At 50.1% G+C, this 16439-nt stretch overlaps 1 protein-coding gene across 2 annotated transcripts; it reads right to left on the bottom strand.

The window, feature by feature from the left end:
- Positions 1–818: 818 nt before the first annotated feature.
- On the bottom strand, positions 819–15039 carry HNF1A (HNF1 homeobox A). Of its 2 annotated transcripts, XM_054392935.1 has the most exons (10): positions 14578–15039; positions 7741–7940; positions 7394–7580; positions 6845–7083; positions 5974–6131; positions 3769–3970; positions 2292–2483; positions 1917–2038; positions 1494–1635; positions 819–946 (listed from the first exon to the last, which is right to left on the bottom strand). In XM_054392935.1, the coding sequence occupies exons 1-10, from the start codon at positions 14910–14912 to the stop codon at positions 819–821; spliced, it is 1905 nt and encodes a 634-aa protein (XP_054248910.1). In that variant the 5' UTR covers positions 14913–15039. The 2 variants fall into 2 exon arrangements, with proteins under 2 accessions (XP_054248910.1, XP_054248911.1); XM_054392936.1 differs by lacking the exon at positions 2292–2483.
- Positions 15040–16439: the final 1400 nt, after the last annotated feature.

Here is a 16439-nt window from a genome sequence, read left to right as displayed (position 1 = left end):
GGAGTCTCCTTGCTGCTGTTGAACTTTAATTTCTTATCTGCATTTAAAACAAAGCAGAGCTATATCAAAAATAACCAAGCCATTTCCACTGGGGCAGCATGATTTTAGAGCAAGTCATTTGGAGCTGGGAATGTTTGGGATTTCTGTATTTAAAAGATTTGTAGCTTGTAGTCAGTGATCTCATACTGGCAGCTTTGTGCCAAGCTGTTCCTAAATCTGTTTCTGGATGGTTTTCATTGCAAAGTCAGGAACCAAATTTTCTCCTCTCACCCTGAGAACTCCAAGGAGTTCTCAGTGGAGCTCCATTACAGCAAAGGAGGTGAGTGTTGGAGAGGTGGTGTCCCTTCTTTGGCAGCTCAGCCTTGCTCTGTCCTGCATGGCTTTGTCTGCTGTTGGCAGGCTTGTAGACAAGACCCAGCTTGATGAGGGGCTGAGCAAAGTCCAAGTCCCAGCCATACCCTGGCGTTTTTGCCACATTGCATTTCAGGTCCCTCTCTTGCTGGGACTCGTTGGGCAGCCACAAAAGGACATCTGGTCGTTCTGGGCTTGTTTGTGGGGTATGCTTGGGTTTTTTTAGGGGGCAGTGGATTTTAGCAGTGCCAGCATCATCTTTCCCTGGCTTCTGTCTTGAGCCCAAGACATCTTCTCTCATGGAGGAAGCTGAGGAAGGGATTTGTACAAGGCAGTAGGGGCTGGAGGTCAGCTGGGCACAGCAGCCTCTCCTTCCTGTGAGGCAGTGGTGACAGTGATGGCAAACACAGCTGGAGCTGCACCTGCCAGGTTGGTTGTGGCAGTTGCCCTCGAGCCAGCTGTCTTGGTTACTGAGTGGAGGATGCCATCTGGGTGGAGATGAAGGTCTCGATGACATTGTGAGTGGATGGCAGCAGCTGGCTGTGGCTGCTGTTGGAGTCAGAGCTTTGGTACAGCACCAGGCTGCTGGAGGACGCTGTCAAAGGCACAGGCAGAAGTTAAGTGCACATTGTCACTGCAGTCCCCTTATGACTGAGCCTTCCTGGCACAGGGGCACAACTCCTTTTCCTGTCTTGTGTGCCATTATATACCTAGCTGAGGTCCACAGCTAGTCTTGAAAGCCTTGAGGGTGACAACCTTCAGAGCTCAGTTTTGAGGGTTCCAGTCAGTTGTTAATGTCCTAGCTCATCCTTAAGACTAGTAAGATCCAACTGGACTCTCTTAATGAGGGGGTTGTGGGCTTTTGGGACCTAAAAAGTGCCCATAGGGCAGGACACTCCTGCACACTGATTTCTGTCAGTGTTTTTAAGGTTGTTTTCCTCTCTAGATTCTGAAGAAGGGTCCCCTTTCCACTGCCTGGCCTCACACAGATTGTGCTCTGAATCTTCTCCCTGTACCAGCTTTTCCACACCCCTGAGACACTGGTGGAGCCCTCTCAGAGAACCATGAGCCCCAGTGATCATTTTCTAACTGGATCTTACAGGCAATAGGTGGTTTAAGATCATAGTGGCTGCTGCTCTTACCAGCAGGGCTGGAGGTGAGGCGAGGGCCTGGCTGAAGGTGCTGGATGGTTGTGTCTTGGCTCTGTAGATGTATCGTGGGTGCCTGTGACACTGGTGTGTGCATCCCAGATTCTGTGTGGGTTTCTGAGTCAGGTGTGAATGCCTATGGAAAAGAAAGTCAACAGTGCCTGGTTTCTACATCCCTTCTAACAGGCACAAGAGAAGAGTGAGCAGGTGCAGTTTCCAAGGAGATGAAACCCTCCTGATGATGCAATGGAGAGCCTCCAGTATTGGAGCTGGTACCAGCAAGGTGAGGAGATAAGAAAGATCATTCTGCTGGGATGCCATCAACCCCACCCCCCAAAGCTCTGACAAACAAGGAGCTGCCTGCAGACTGGTGCAGTTGAAGGTGGGGGGACAAAGGCTTGTGCTGAAGGCTGTTACCTGTTTAGTTGGTGTCAGGTTGGTCAGGGTGCTGAGGTTGGCTGTGTCTGTGATCACCATGGTCTGTGGCAGGAGGCCTGTGTGTGTGTACTGGGCCATCTCAGACTTGGGGCCATAGAGAGCTGTGTAGGGAGAAAACATCAGGTGGGTGCTGGAGCTCTGCAGAGACTGCTCTGCCTGGCTGGTTCTCCTGCCTGGGTATCTGCTGTCTGCCTCCAGAACTGGGGGTGTGGAGGCATGGGGAGGTGAAAGCAAGAAGAAAGGAATTCCGTAATTGGAGCAGCAATGACAAAAGGAAGGCAGAGTGCTGCAAGGCCAGGGAGCCAGCAAGGGCTTTTGTGCTGCTCACCTGAGCAAGTGGGGCCACGCTCTTACCATGGGGGTTCTGTATCTGGGCCATGGTAGCCATGAAGGGGCTCTGGTTGATGTGGCTCTGGACTTGCTGCATGAGGGGCTGCTGGTAGGATGGGTGCAGCTGCTGGGAGAACTGGACAGGCTGCAGGGTAGTGAGGCTGCTCCCCATGCTGTTTATTACAGGTACACTCTGCGGCTGGGTTGAGGCCAGGCCTGAAAAACAAGGGCTGATGACAGCAATGTCACACACTATGGGAGGAGCGTGGCTGCTCTGCAGTAGAGGTATCTGAAACAGGCATTGTGGCAGGCCAGTCACTGCAGGGTAAACGTGGATCCTGCTTTTCAGGTGTTCTGTTTGTTATCTGTGATTCAGAATAGATTTCATACCCATGAAAACAAGGAGGGAGTGTGCAAAAGGCACAAGGCACCACCTCTGATTTCCAGTGGTTGTTCCTCTCTGTCCCTATATACCAAGACAGCTCACTTCCCAGCAGTGGTAGCCTGATATACTGGGTTCCACTGGGGAGGCCTTGCTCAGAGGTGAACTCAAAGCTTCATCTCAGTGTCTGGTTCATTTTGTTCTTTTTTTTTTACCAACCCCTTGGCAGCAGAGAGCGCCACACTGCAGCTGCTGTCCAGCCACCTGGAGAGGAGTCGAAGCTCATTTTGCTTGGGCTGACAACAATGGAATTTGGAACAGTGAGAAAGAGGTAGAAGGTTTCACACATTGCTCCCCATTTCCTACAGGTCCAGAGCCTGTTCCTGTAAAGCAGCACTGAAAGATTTCCACCGTGTGGAAGTCTCCATTTTTGTTGTTTTCTGGACAGTGTTAGGATCCACATCATAATCCTGGGTACAAAGGGGTAAGTGGAAACTAGCTCACAGCTGTCACCAGGGAACAAAGCAAGGCCTCTTTCTTTCTGGGAAGGAAGCATGAGAGGAGAGCGTGTAGAGTTTATTTTTCCTTACCTAATGAGATGCACTTTGGCAGTAGATTAGCCTTGGAATGAAAACTCATACCAGTCCAGAAAAGCTGTCCAAGGGATGCACATAACCTCCCAGGAACTACTGCAGTGCCTACTGTGCTGCTCTTGGCAGCAAGGAGAACAGGATGTTTTGTCTTTCAAGCACTGTCAGCATGCTTCAGTTTTCGTGGCTTTAAGGAAGCACTACATTTATATTTGGGAAGATGCAGAGCAGCAAACCAAAACATTAGCATGGGAATAGATTGCACAAGTGCCTTGCTTTTAAGACATGGGGGTGTGTGTATGTGTGTATAACTTAATTCTAAAGTGAATAAGGAATATCTGTCTCTAATTCTGTTGGTGCTTGGAGGAGTGCTGCTGAAGATTCTTGTTGTTTTTGACTGTCTCCCCAGGGGTGCATCACTGCCAGCTTAGAGCCTTTATCTTTGGAAATGAGGCAGGGAATTCCCACACACACAGGGAACTCTTTATCTGAATCCCCATAAGCTGAGTCAGTGCAGAAGGCTACTCACCTATCACCAGGGTGGAGGCTCCTGTGTTGGTAAATGCTGGTGCTAGGGAGGAGGTCTCACCAGCTCCAATTGCCATTACCCCTGGCAGTGATGCCATGATAAGGTTTTGAGTTTGCTGGCTCAGTGCATGTGGGTTTTGCTCTATGCTGTGCAGGGCAGTCAAGGTGCTGACAGGAGGAAGAGTTCCTCCAGGAGCTGAGACCTGTATGAGAAGAGGATGATGAAAATGCCATCTGCAGCAGACTATGGCAAGTCTCAAAGCTGTGACAAACATCCTCTGCCCTCTTCCTGCCTGCTCTGATCCCTTGTGAACTGGAAAGACCCCACATTTGCTGGCCTGCAGTTTCCCTGTGCTCATCAGTTACCTGGCAGAGGTCAGCTGGTGAATGCTAAGAGCAAGTCCCTGCTGCTTTAGTTCTCCTGAGAGTCCTAAGGGTTTTACAGACAGGAATGAGATCAGTCCCCTATGTTCTCTACAGGGAAAATTCATCATCTGCTTTACAGCTGGGGAGGAGGAAGATGCTCAGAGAAGTGAAGGGGCTCAGGTAATTTGACACAGCAGTGTTAGCTGCAGACTTCAGCACAGAATCCAGGAGCTGCACTTCTCCAACTTTTCCTCTGACAAATGCCTGCAATTTCTCCTGGTCCCAGCACTGCCTTTAAATGGCCAATGAGTTTTTGGACTGGGATGTTGAAAAGGGTTGCTGGAAAATTCTCTTAGACCTTTTCTCTCACACCATGTGTTTTTCAGGCCACCATGCTTGGCAGTTGTTCCCTGGTGTTCCAGAGGAGCGGTACCTGGTAGAACAGGACTGTTCTGTGCTTCTGTGCCTTGCTGATTCAGCCTGTCCCTGAGAAATTTAATAACTCAACTGTTTTCTCAGCCTCTAGAATGAACCAGGGAACTTGTGCCTGTGCTCTGATGGGATTTTGAGCCTGCAAAGCCTTGGAGAGACGTGCAGTGGAACAGTAAAATGCATTCTAATGGTTCACAGGATCAGAAGATGTTAGGGTTTGGAAGGGACCTCTGGAGGTTGAGTCCAACCCCCCTGCCAGAGCAGTACCCTAGAATCTAGCACAGGTCACACAGGAACACATCCAGATGGGACTTGAAAGTCTCCAGAGAAGGAGACTCCACAACCTCTCTGGGCAGCCTGTTCCAGGGCTCTGGGACCCTCACAGTGCAGAAGTTCCTCCTCATGCTGAAGTAGAACCTCCTGTGCTGGAGTTTCTATCCATTGCCCCTTGTCCTATCCCAGAGTGCAACTGAGCAGAGCCTGGCCCTTTCCTCTTGACCCCCAGCCCCAGATATTTATAAACATTGATTAAATCTCTTCTCAGTCTTCTCTGGTTGGGCTGAGAAAGTTCATTACTTTATATTAGACCCTTTTCTCCTCCCCTCAGATGAAAGGCTGTAAGGAATCTTTAGTAAGCACTGAGAGGTTAAGCAATAGGACAAACCATCTTGATACCAATTTTAGGAGACAGCCACAGATGATTTTCAGCACCTCATGAAAGATTTTTTTCTCTGCAGGAAGAGAGCAGCAAGCCAGTAAAGTGAATGGCTGACAATATTTAAATCGTACTTGCGTATAGTGCACTTTGCCTCTGGCCAGTGAGCACCAGTGCAAACTTCTGGCAGCTATTTCCCTGTGAGGAAGGGACCATGTGCGAGCTGAGAATGATGATCATGCAGTTCCAGTGCTTCACTGCTGATTGTGGGAGAAGTTGAGAAGGCAGATTGCTGCAGTCTGAGTACCTGGTACACATCTCAGGGGTGCCTGCTACATGCTGAGCTCAGCCTTCAGAGCTGTAAGTGTGGGTCACTGCTCTGCTCATCCCATTGGGGGCTGATCAACTATCTTGAGATGTGCAGAGTTCAAATGAGAGGTGGAGAGAATGGTTTCCAGGGAAGAAGGAAATCATCCCTTGAGCTCAGTTGTTTTCGGAACAGGCTGCTTTGATCAGGAGAAATGTCTTCACTTCTTGTTTTCATGCTCATCCTGCCCCCCCAGCAGCAGTCTGGAGGGCGCCTGTATCCCAGGAATGCTTGTGTTACATGCTCAGTGCAAAGTGGCTGTGCAATCTCTCTGTAAGAAGGTGGCTTTAAGAGTTTTCTAGGAAAATCTAATTCTGAATAGTCTATATTGTAACCACGGGCAGAGGATCTGACATACTCCACTCATCAGAACTGAAAGTACTTACCAGCTTAGTGTCTGTGCTCAATAGGTTCTGGCTGGGCTCCAGTCCAGGGGGAGAAACCTGATGCAGGATGGTTTGGGTGGTCACCATGGAGCTGTTCCCGTGGTGGCTGCTGCTGGGGGACTCTGCCTCACTGGCTGGCTGCTGGTTGTACCTCACTCCTGCGTCACAACAGGAGGGAAGCTGGTTGTCAAAAATGAGAAGCGGAGAAGCTTTGGCAAGTGCTAAGTTCAGTTCCTTGTGCAGGTGCTTGCCTTGGTGTGTTTGAGGCAGAGGCAGGGGAGTCAGAACAGGCATTCTCAGCCCTCTCTAACGTGGTACAGCTGCTCCCTCAGATACTAAGGCATGGCTGTGTGTGCTGCAGAGAGCAAACAGGGCTCACTGGGAGCCATCCTTTGGGATGTGGGTTTAGAGTGAAGAGAATCTCAGCAAGATCTTTCCAGGGTGAGAGCCATTGCCAGCTCTTTTTGGGGGGAGAATGACCTTTCCTGATGCCTGGAGGCTGGCCCACGGGGTCATCTGGTGCTGGTGTGGATTGCAAAGAGTAGGAGGTGCCATGAATGGCCTTGAGATGGCTGCTGGGGGACAGCCCCTTGAGAGGGGATTCCTGCCTGCCAGCATTGAGGGAGCGCAGGATGTCAAAGAGCGAGGGAAGAGATGTAGCTGAGGGTTTTGTTCCTGAGCTTCATCCCCCTGCAGTTCTGGCCACTCTCCTCAGTCAGGGGCAGGCTCTCGCTGTCGCCTGTGCTCTGCCCTCGCACCAAGTCTGCTTTTTCTACCTGTGGGTTCTCCCTTCTAAAGGGGTGGGCTTGGCAGACATCTCATGGGTGGGTTCACCCGCAGCTTTGCTGGGGCTCCCTGGGTTGTTTCTTACCATGAACTTTGCTGGGTGAGAGTGCAGGCGGCGGCTGGAGGGAGGAAGAGCTGTGCGGGGTCAGCGGGGCAGCCGGGGCAGGCTGCGGGGCGCTGAAGGTGTCCATGGCCAGCTTGTGCCGAAACGCCTCCTCCTTCCGACGGTTCGCAAACCAGTTGTAAACCCGCACCTCGGTCACCAGGTTGGAGCCCAGGCCCTGGGCCTGCGATGGGGAAACGCCTCTCTGAATGCACTCCGCTCTGGGGGGGAAGCAGAAGAGCCTTGCGGAGCTGGGCTTGGGGGAACAGCGAGCGCATGGTCCCAGCGGGGCTCTGCTCTGGCGGAGCAGAGGGGGGCACTGCGGCAGGACCTGCCGGGTACAGCAGACAGGAGGCATGGCTGGGCCTCTGTGGGCAGCGAGGGCTCCTCTGTGGCATGTCACTCAAACGTGGCTGGTGTCGGTGGTGACCTCTGCTGCCATACCACTGGCTGGCCTCACTGCTTGCAAACACCCGAGAGCACCGAGGCCCCGCTGTGCCCCTGCTCCTCAAAGCCACACACCCGTTTTACCTGTTGCACTCTTCCACCAGCGCCTCTCTCTCTTCTTTGCTGGGGTTTTTTTGCCTCTCGTAGGCTTGGAACAGGATCTGTTGTGAGGCAGGACCCCACTTAAAGCGGTTCCTTCTTCCCTTCTTGGTGGGCAGGTCATCTCCCATGGGCTCCTCTGTCAGGATTCCCTGGCCAGCATGTGTGAATTCTGCAGGCACAAAGGGCTCTTTGGTTCACCTCACCACTGAATGCTGGCCTAGACTTCTCTGCCACAAGTGGCTTTTCCTTCCAGTTTTCCTCGGTAGGGATTAGCAGGGGAGAGCAGAGGACTTTATGTGAGATGGGAGAGCAGTCACTGCCATACTTACGCTGGGCCACCTCTCGCTGCTTGCGGACATACCAGGTGTAGAGGGCTGCCCTTTTCTGGGTCTTCATAGGAGTGCCCTTGTTGAGGTGTTGTGAGAGGTGAGATTGGTTCAGACCAGTAGTGTCTACCACCTCACGCTGAGGGATGTTGTGCTGCTGGAGGTAGGATTTCACCATCTTTGCTACTCGCCAGGGATCCTCTCTGGAAGGAGCAGAAAACACTTCTCAGCATAGAGAGATCTAAGACCTGCTCACAGCAGAGCTGGATTCCAAGGAAGTGCACCAGTACCTCCTGAGGTACACCTTGCAACCACTACTGCATGTGGTGAGGCTGGGCTGTTAACTGGTTACATCAGGGAAGGCTGTTCCCCAGTGTGGTACCTTGTTCAGTTCTGACTCTGCACTCAGGGGAAAACAAGAGCTGCAGTGCTGGTTTCCTTGAGACTCTTCTCTGTAGGCACCTGGATCTGCCCTTAGAAGGGGACTGGTTCTCAAGGGAACTTCCCAATACACGGCCATAGCCTGTGCTGCCTGTGCTCGTTTGGTTACAAGGCTCTGGGCTGTCCTGTCTACACAGCAGGCATCTGTAACTGGCACAAGTGCTGACCAGGGGTGTGAGCAAGGATGGAGCTTTCTGCTGGGAGGTAACATGAGTGGGAAGCATGGTGAGAAGGAGGGAAGTGACACTGCATTTCAGTGGTCAGGTGGATGGTTTATAACTACAGATCTCCTTCTCACAGTTGACATCTCTCTTCACGTTCCCTGCTTAGCTTTTCTTCTCTCTCTCCCCACCTTTCTTTAAGGCAGAGGTGCTTGGGATTCCAAGAGGTACCTCTAAGACAGAGTTGTTGTGGTATTAGGCTGAACATAGCTCATGCCTGGATTCCAGCCCAGGCTGGGTTGCCTGGCAGTGATTCAAGAACTGAAAACAGGCTTTCATCACACTGTCACGTGGGAGCTATGTGTGCACAGGTACACACCAAGCCATCCAGGACGATGTTCTTGCACATCTGCTGGGTGCTTTTCAAACACACTGAGTCACATCTAGAGCCACTCAAGCTTCTAAATGCAATACAAACCAGCAGGCAAACCACTCATTCCTCTGGGGCAGCAGCTGAGGGAACAGACCTGTTTGAGACCCACTCACAGTACTTGAGAAGCTAATCTGATTTCATAAGGGATGTGAATCTCTACATTTAGGGTCTCCAACTAGAATATTCACGAGGGCTTCTAAGGAAAATAGAACGCATGACTGTGACTTCGAGTGTATTGATTTCACCAGAGCTCAACATGACAGTGGAAACAGAAAGGTGTGAGACTAGGCAGTCTATGTCCCAACAGTGCAGGGGCCTCTCTACAGAAAAAGCTTTGGTTCAGTTTCACCAGAGAGCATCCTTCTGTGTTCTCTGTGTGAAATGCCTGCTGGAAGTGCCTGCATGCTGCAGGTGTGGCATCACTGCCAGCACCAGCATCCACGGAGCAACCCAGGAGGAAAAGGGATCTAGGATTGCTTGGAAACTGGCACAAGAGCACACAGGGCTGAGCAACAGCTCACTGCTTTGTTGACTCAGGAGGTTGCCAGAGGCTGCACAGTGATAAGGAGGACGAAGTCCACACCTGTTCTTTCAGAACAAACACCCATATCTCTGCTCCCCTGCAGCCCCTCTCCCAGTGCCTGGCTAGTCCAAGGAGCAAGCTCTGCTGCAGTTAAAGTGTGACAGCTTTAAAGTGTCTGTTACAGCTTGCTGAAGAACCTGCTCTCTTAAAATAGCAACATTTGCTTATGTTTCTGATGGGACACTTGATAGGCTTCTATTTTCTAGCTTCTTTCCTTGGTGTGGTGGTTTGTTTTTTTCTTCTGCTGTCAGAACCAGAGCCCAGGCTCAAACCTTTGTACTTGTGATAGTCTGTCCAGCACCTGCACCCTGAGTTCATTACCCAAAGGGAAAAGACTCAGACTTGGAACCTCTGGTCTCTTAGATTCAAGCTGTGGCTCAGATAGGAAGAGGAAGGACTACGATATCTCTGATGGAAACCTCTGTTACGTGTCCATTTCCTCCCTGCACCACAGCAGGTCCCTTTGGTCTCCCTTGTGGAGACCCTCACTTCTTTATGGCAGGAATAAAGCAGGAAGTATCTGTGAGTCTCTTCTCACAATGACTAAAACCCTGTGGTTTGTCTTTCCTTTGAGACAAAGCAGGGAGTTTTGAGAGGCACAGTAGTGCAGGGAACTCCTGACACAGTGTGACTTCACAGGGCAGCTGCATGAGTTCCTAGCTAGTCTGGAGGTTGGCAGAGCCCAGGCTATAATACCAGGGCATCAACTCCTGGCCTCACGCTGCCCCACAGCACAGAGAGCAGCTGGTCAGCTGAACCCTCACATGAACCACTGCCCAGGTGCAGGTTCTGCCTGCAGAGCCTTCACCCTTGACTAGGACAACAGAAATTGCAGCCTTCACTCTGGCACTGGTAATAAGACTGTCATTGACTAACAGAGGGTAGGATTTCACCCTGGTTGTAGCTGCACTAAAGTCTCAGTGCTTCAGTGAGTCAGAACTGTGGAAAAGGCTCTGCCTTGCCCAAGCTTTCCTTCTCTACCTCCTAGCTGGTTTTTTGCTTTTTAGCTCCCCTTTCTCCCCAGATGCAAGCTGTGTCCCTCTCTTGTCCTCCAAGGACTAATCTCTTTCTCCAATTTCTCACACAGTTTTACTTCCTTCTTCCTAAGTCTTGCTCTCTGCTGCTTCTTGCCCCCTCTCCCTGGCTCATTTCAGCCACAGGGGCCTGGGTCCCCTCTCCATGCCAGCTTCCCATTTTCTTAGTTCTGAGGTCACTTTTTAAGGGCGTTTTCACCTCCCTTTTGTTACCTGAACAATAAGTAACCCAGGTAGTTAGTTATAAACTCAAAGGGAACAAGAGGCTGGTTGATAATTTATAGCAGCATCTCAAATTTAAATGGAAAGTAAATATCAAGTTGTTAGCATTAAAGAAAACCCATTCCAGAGAGCTAGAGATGCAACATTCAGGGGACCTTCTCCCTCCTTCACTCTTCCTGACTTTTCTTTTGTTCCTTTCTCTCACCTCCTCTTCCTCATTCTGTCTCTCCTTTTCTTCTTTCTCAGGCAAGAGAAGCCTTCATTTCCTTGAGGTGGGTTCTGAATTGCTGCTTTGGACCAGACCTTGCTTAAACAGAGGTTGAGAGCTGTGAAGTACTCAGCAGCATCCTCTGGCCCTTTCCTCTGGAGCCTGCTAGACAACCCTGACCGGTGTCAGTGCGCAGCCTGGAGCTGGGCTAAGCAGAGAGCAGGGAAGGTAAGACCACAGGGCTCCTTTCTACTGAACTTGGCCTGCTTTGCCTCATCTTGGTTTATATGTGAAATGAAAGGGGTGTGGCAGCTTCATCTCCAGATTCCCCAGCCAGAGCCATTCTTGCACGGGGAAAAGACTGAACCTGTGTCATTACAGCTTTGTTTTCTTTTTTCCTCATGGAAAACATGCTTTTATCCCTGCCTCCAGGGAAAATCTGCAGCTTATCTCCATTTCTCTCTTTCCTAATGGAACTTTACCCCTTGCCCTGCAGGTGAATTGTCCTTGTACCCCTCTCCATTTGCTGTGCCCATGCTAATGTGATCTGTCCCTTCCCCTAGGAGAGCCTCTCTGCCTTCTGCTCTGGGGAATAGCTGGGAGTGACTACACACAGCTCAATTCTATATTCCTTATCATGAGGTGGTTTGCTTTCTGCAGGAGTGATCTGGAAAGAGTGTTCTTAAACCTGTAGATGCATGGAAGGTCAGTGGACAGCTGAGGGGACAGAATGGAACTGTGCTGGTTCTTTACCAGAAAAACCTTTGTCTGAACTGTCTTTAGTATCTTTTTTGTGCTGTGGGCACAAAATCTAATTGATGCCCACAGGTGCCCCTGATTGTGTGGGTGTATCTTCTCTGCACCCTGTTTTACTCAGCTTTAACTGGTGATTTCCAAACTGTAGCTTTGCGTTTAGTGGTGTTGTGAGGACACATTTGGGCTCTTGGTGCTGTCATTTCTCTCCTTTCCAGCTCCTGGAAATCCCAGCAAGGGACACTTTCCTGTGTCTAATTCACAAACAGTGGCTGCAGTTACCACATAGCCTTTGTTATATCACTAAAGCTACTGAACAGCCAATCTCTGTTAAAATGTGATCTACAGTCTTAGTGCCCAAAGAGGCTCCTGCCTGATGGCATGAGTGCCTCCATCAGGTTCTCGGTCTGAAATCCTTCTGCAGGTGCCCAGATGGATTTGCAAGCATTGAGGCTCTGCTGCGAATGCCTGGGCATGGAGGTTCTTGCCTGCCTTCCTTTTACTAATTGCTAGGAGTAATTTCTCAGACTGCTCTGCCCTGTCTGGCAGTATTTAATACTAGTTTAAGGATTTAAGGGATCTATTAAGGGAAAGGTTTGTTCTTAAAACAAAAAAAGACCTTCAGATAACAACTGCACACTTATTACCAAACCTTGCTTGGTTCAGAGCTTGGAACAGACTCTGAGACATACAGTTGGGTTTGGGGTTTTTTTGTGGGTTTTGTTTTGTTTTGTTTTTTGGTTTGTTTTTTTTTTTCAGTCTTTGACCAGAGATTTGAAACATGTTAACACAGACTTCCTACTGTTTCCATTTTACCTTGACTGGTTTTGATCTGTTCCTCTCTAAGTATACTTCTGGTTTGTTTGTGAAACTAAGGCTCCTGGCCCCCTCATCCTGTCCTCAGCAGCAGAAGGGAACTGCTCTGTCCTATAATTCTGTATGTTTCAGAGTAAAGCTTTGCAATTAAGACCCAGTATGAGGCTTAGGAAATCCTTGTTCTTGCCTAGTCCCCTCTGTGCTATCTTAGGGCTTTGGGGAGGCCATAGAACCTCCCTGTACCTCAGTCCCGTTTGGAAATGGGAATGCTGCTTGGGTGGCTGTCTGGAGAGATGTAAGGCATTAATATCACAGGTTCGCAAAAGACGTGAGACTTGTGCTGAAGCTGGCAGTGGGCACAGGGAAGGCTGGAAGCAAGCTCCTAGAAAGGCAGGGAGGTTCAGAAGGAAGAATTCATGGTGAAGTGAGGGTGGCAGGAAGGAATTCCCTGCATCCGTGTGTCCTTAGATCACAGCAGGTGGCATTCATTAGAGAATGGGATAGAGCCAGGTGCTCTTCTTCAGCTTCCATGGCTTCCCTTGTGGAGAGATACCTGATAAACCATCAGAAGTTAATGATCAAAAAGCTTATCAGGGTCTTTTCATCTATAAATTTATAAGACAAAAGAGAAATAATAAAGCCATTGGATAATTAGTAACTAGCCAGGGCCCGCCCGGTGCCACTGGGCTCAAACTACCCCAAGACCTGTACGCAGACTCAGGAAGATGAGAAGGAGACAGGGATGAGGGAAAGAAAAAGAGTGGAAGAGAGGAAGAATTAGCCAGGACAGCAACAAAATGGAAGTAATAGCAGGAGAGACAGAAGAGAGGAGAGAAGGGAAACAGGAGCTAAAGGAAGCAGAGGAGACTGAAAGTTGTGACAGAGCTGGAAGTGGGAGACAGACTGGGCCAGGGAGAAGACTGCATTGCTGGGAATGTTTCACCACCCAGGTAAGAGCTGATCCTGTGGATTTTCCTCTGTTGGGTACTGCAGAGTCATCAACTCCCCATCTGCATGGGAGCTTTCTTCTAAGTAGTCACAGTGAATGCTAACTCTTGTCCTGCTGCTTCTCAAGCTGTGGCCTTTGGTGGGGAGATTTGATGTTTGCTTGTTGTTGTTACACTTGATGTTCATTTCCTTGGCACACGAAGGCAGTGATGACCTGGCCTGAGGAGTTCTCTAGATGGGTTTTAGTTCTAGTGAAGATTTTAAGCACAGGATGTTGCTGCTTCTTTTTGTCTTTGATCACCTTGTCATTGCAAAATACCCCACAGAACAGATGGGGCATGGATCTGGTTCTGTTGCAACAAACAGGTTGGATGGGGATAGTCCTCATCTCGACAGACCTCTTAGGTCTCTTGTGGGAATTGTGTCCCAGCAAGAATCCCAAATGGAAATCCTGATGAATGCTTTTCAGGTCTGTTGCGAGGCTTACCGATTCAGGGAACTTTCCTGTCTTTTGATCTCCAAAATGCTTGCATGCAAAGGCAAATTGGTGTGGCAGTAAAACGTGTAAACAATTACAGGTGCTGCATGTGCACTTCCTACTTGTGTCACGCAGTGGAAGGGAGAAGCAGAGTGTTTTAACCTCTGTATGTATTTGGTGTGTGTTCTTTCTACAAGAAAAATGGCTTCTGCAGTCAGGAGACTTTTGCACTCCTGAGAATGACAAAAACAAGCCCTCTTGGTTTGTCTTTGGCCAATAATCTGTAGCAAACCCCAGTGAAATTAACAATATTATCCTTAAAGACAGTGGGGAAGCATTGCAGCTTCACTTTGCCATATATCCTCAGCAAGTGTGGCACTGGGATAAGAGTGACCAGATTTTTTTTTCCTTTATTTACGTTTTGTTTTTCTTTCTTGATGACTGAAATTGTGAATCACATGAAAAATTCCAAGCCTAAACCCTGACATTCAGAGAGAAGCCATGGGCATATGAGCACATCACATAGGTGATGAGGCTCCATGGCTCCCTTCATGCATTTTAAGTGAGGTGAAAGGAAAGTCTGAGCCTTTATCAAGAATTTGGGGATGTTTTGGGGCTGCTAGTCATGGCACGGATGGAGACTGTCTGTGTGCAGCTAGATCAGCTGTGAATGCCAGGGACACTAAGCAGAAGGAGAAAGGGAAAGAGATTTAGAGGGAGAGCACAGGAAAGCAGCAAAGAGGAGCAGCAAATCTGTCCTTACTGTAACAGTCTTTCCACCACAGCCTTCTGGTGAGCAGCCTCCTCAGGACTCAAGTTTTCCAGCTCCTTCATGATCGGAGGGGTAAATTCCTCCCCGTCATCGGAGGTTTCATCCTCGGAGAGGCGGGAGTCGGCGGCTCCGTTGGGCAGGGTGTGGATGTCGGGACAGGGCTCCCCTTTCTCTCCCTGCAGGGCGCTGATGGCACGCTGGCTCTCGCTCTGCAGTGCGTAGGGTTCTGCCTCGCTCAGCGCCTTGATCAGGGTCTCCTTGGTTAGCCCCGACTCCAGCAGCGCTCCCAGCAGCTCCACTTGAAGGTGACTCAGCTTCGAGACCATGGTCTTCAGGCTGGTGTCTCCTGGCTTTGGATTTCGGGTGGCTCTGCCTCCGGTTTTCCCTACACCATGTTCCTGAGGTAACGGCGCCCGACTGTCAGCGGAGTGGGTGCCGCGCAGCCTCCCGCCTTCACACCCCCCAAAAAAGCAAAATACAAAATTGAGCCACTTCAGACCCCCCACGACTGTCCTGAGCCAGTGCTGATAAAGGGACCCTTGGCTATCTGTTTACATTGGAGCAATGTAAATTCTCCAAGGTTCATATTTATCTGTGTGCTTAGTAAGTTACTGAACTTTGGACTTCAGCACTGCAGCAGCAGTTCACAAAGTGCAGAGGGAGAGAAGGCAGGGGGAGGGGGAAAGGGAGGGAAGCAGAGGAGAGGAGAGTAGAATGGAGGGGTAGAAGGTCTGCAGCGTGCGTAAGTAAGCTATGGACAGAAAACCAGGAAAAGGAGGACAGAGATGTGGCTGATTGCTGGCCCCATTAGCCCTTGAGCAAGGAGCAGGTGTGGTACCCAAAGGAAGAGCTGTGCCAGGCCACATGTGGCTCTGGAGCGGCTGCTGCCTGTGGGAGATTGCAGATCCTCCAGCAGTGGTGAGGCTCAGCCCCTGCCAAAGGCTCTGGGCTGAGAGAAAGCCACCCTGCAGCTCCACTAGCCCTTGTGCAACCCCTCAGCTGGGCAGTACAGGCTTATGCCGAGGTAGCCGAGACTCACAGGATGTTCTGGAGCTCTAGCTGACTTCTGTGGCACAGCATCAAGTGTTCCAAGATGTTTTTCATTTGTGGCTGTGGCTTGCTGGGTACCTTGACATGCAAATACTGTCACCTTCACTGTAGCTTGCTGCAGTCATTGCTTAATTGATGATCAGGAGCACTGTATCCACGTAGCCTGGGGGGGGATTACAAGACTTGGCCCTCTCAGCTTGTGATTCAAGCACCTGATAAAGAACAGCCCAGGGGGTTGGTTCACGTTGAAAGTCCCTTCCCTGGCATCAGTTACCCTGCTTCTTCTGGAGAGTGCTCTGTGCAGGCTTGTGGTCACCATTTAGCATCTACCTCCAGTCCCTCTTGAGACCAGCCCTGCTCTGAGGTTCTGCTCCCTCCTGTTGGATGACTTCCTCAAACATGCTCAGTAGCTCATCTGGAGTCATGTAGTGCAGTTCTCAGGCAGTCTTATGACTAAATTGTCATTTCTGGTCTCTTGAATCTATCCACTTTGAGTGGCTAAAGGAGGGAGTACCTTGATGCACAAGCATCTCATGCAGATGATTCCTTGTGTGATCAACAGGTGCAGGATGTAAACCTGCTGTCTCCTTGGAAGTTTCCTAGGGGCAGCTGCTGGTCTCTTCATGCACTCCCGTCAAGCCTAAGCTAAGAGGAGCCTGAGTAATGTCTCAAGACAATGCTGCAGTGACCTTGGCCCCTGTTTTCCCTGTGTGGGCACCATTAGCCATGCTCTCTGGGCTTGTGCCACAACCTGCTAAATCAGCAGCAGAAAGGCAGAGCTCCTCTGCAGCTTGGACCCCCTC

Source organism: Indicator indicator, chromosome 26 (assembly GCF_027791375.1).
Source record: "Indicator indicator isolate 239-I01 chromosome 26, UM_Iind_1.1, whole genome shotgun sequence".
Classification (NCBI taxonomy): Eukaryota; Metazoa; Chordata; class Aves; order Piciformes; family Indicatoridae; genus Indicator; species Indicator indicator.
Note: the sequence above shows the minus strand (reverse complement) of the source record. Positions and strands in the feature narration are given on the sequence as shown.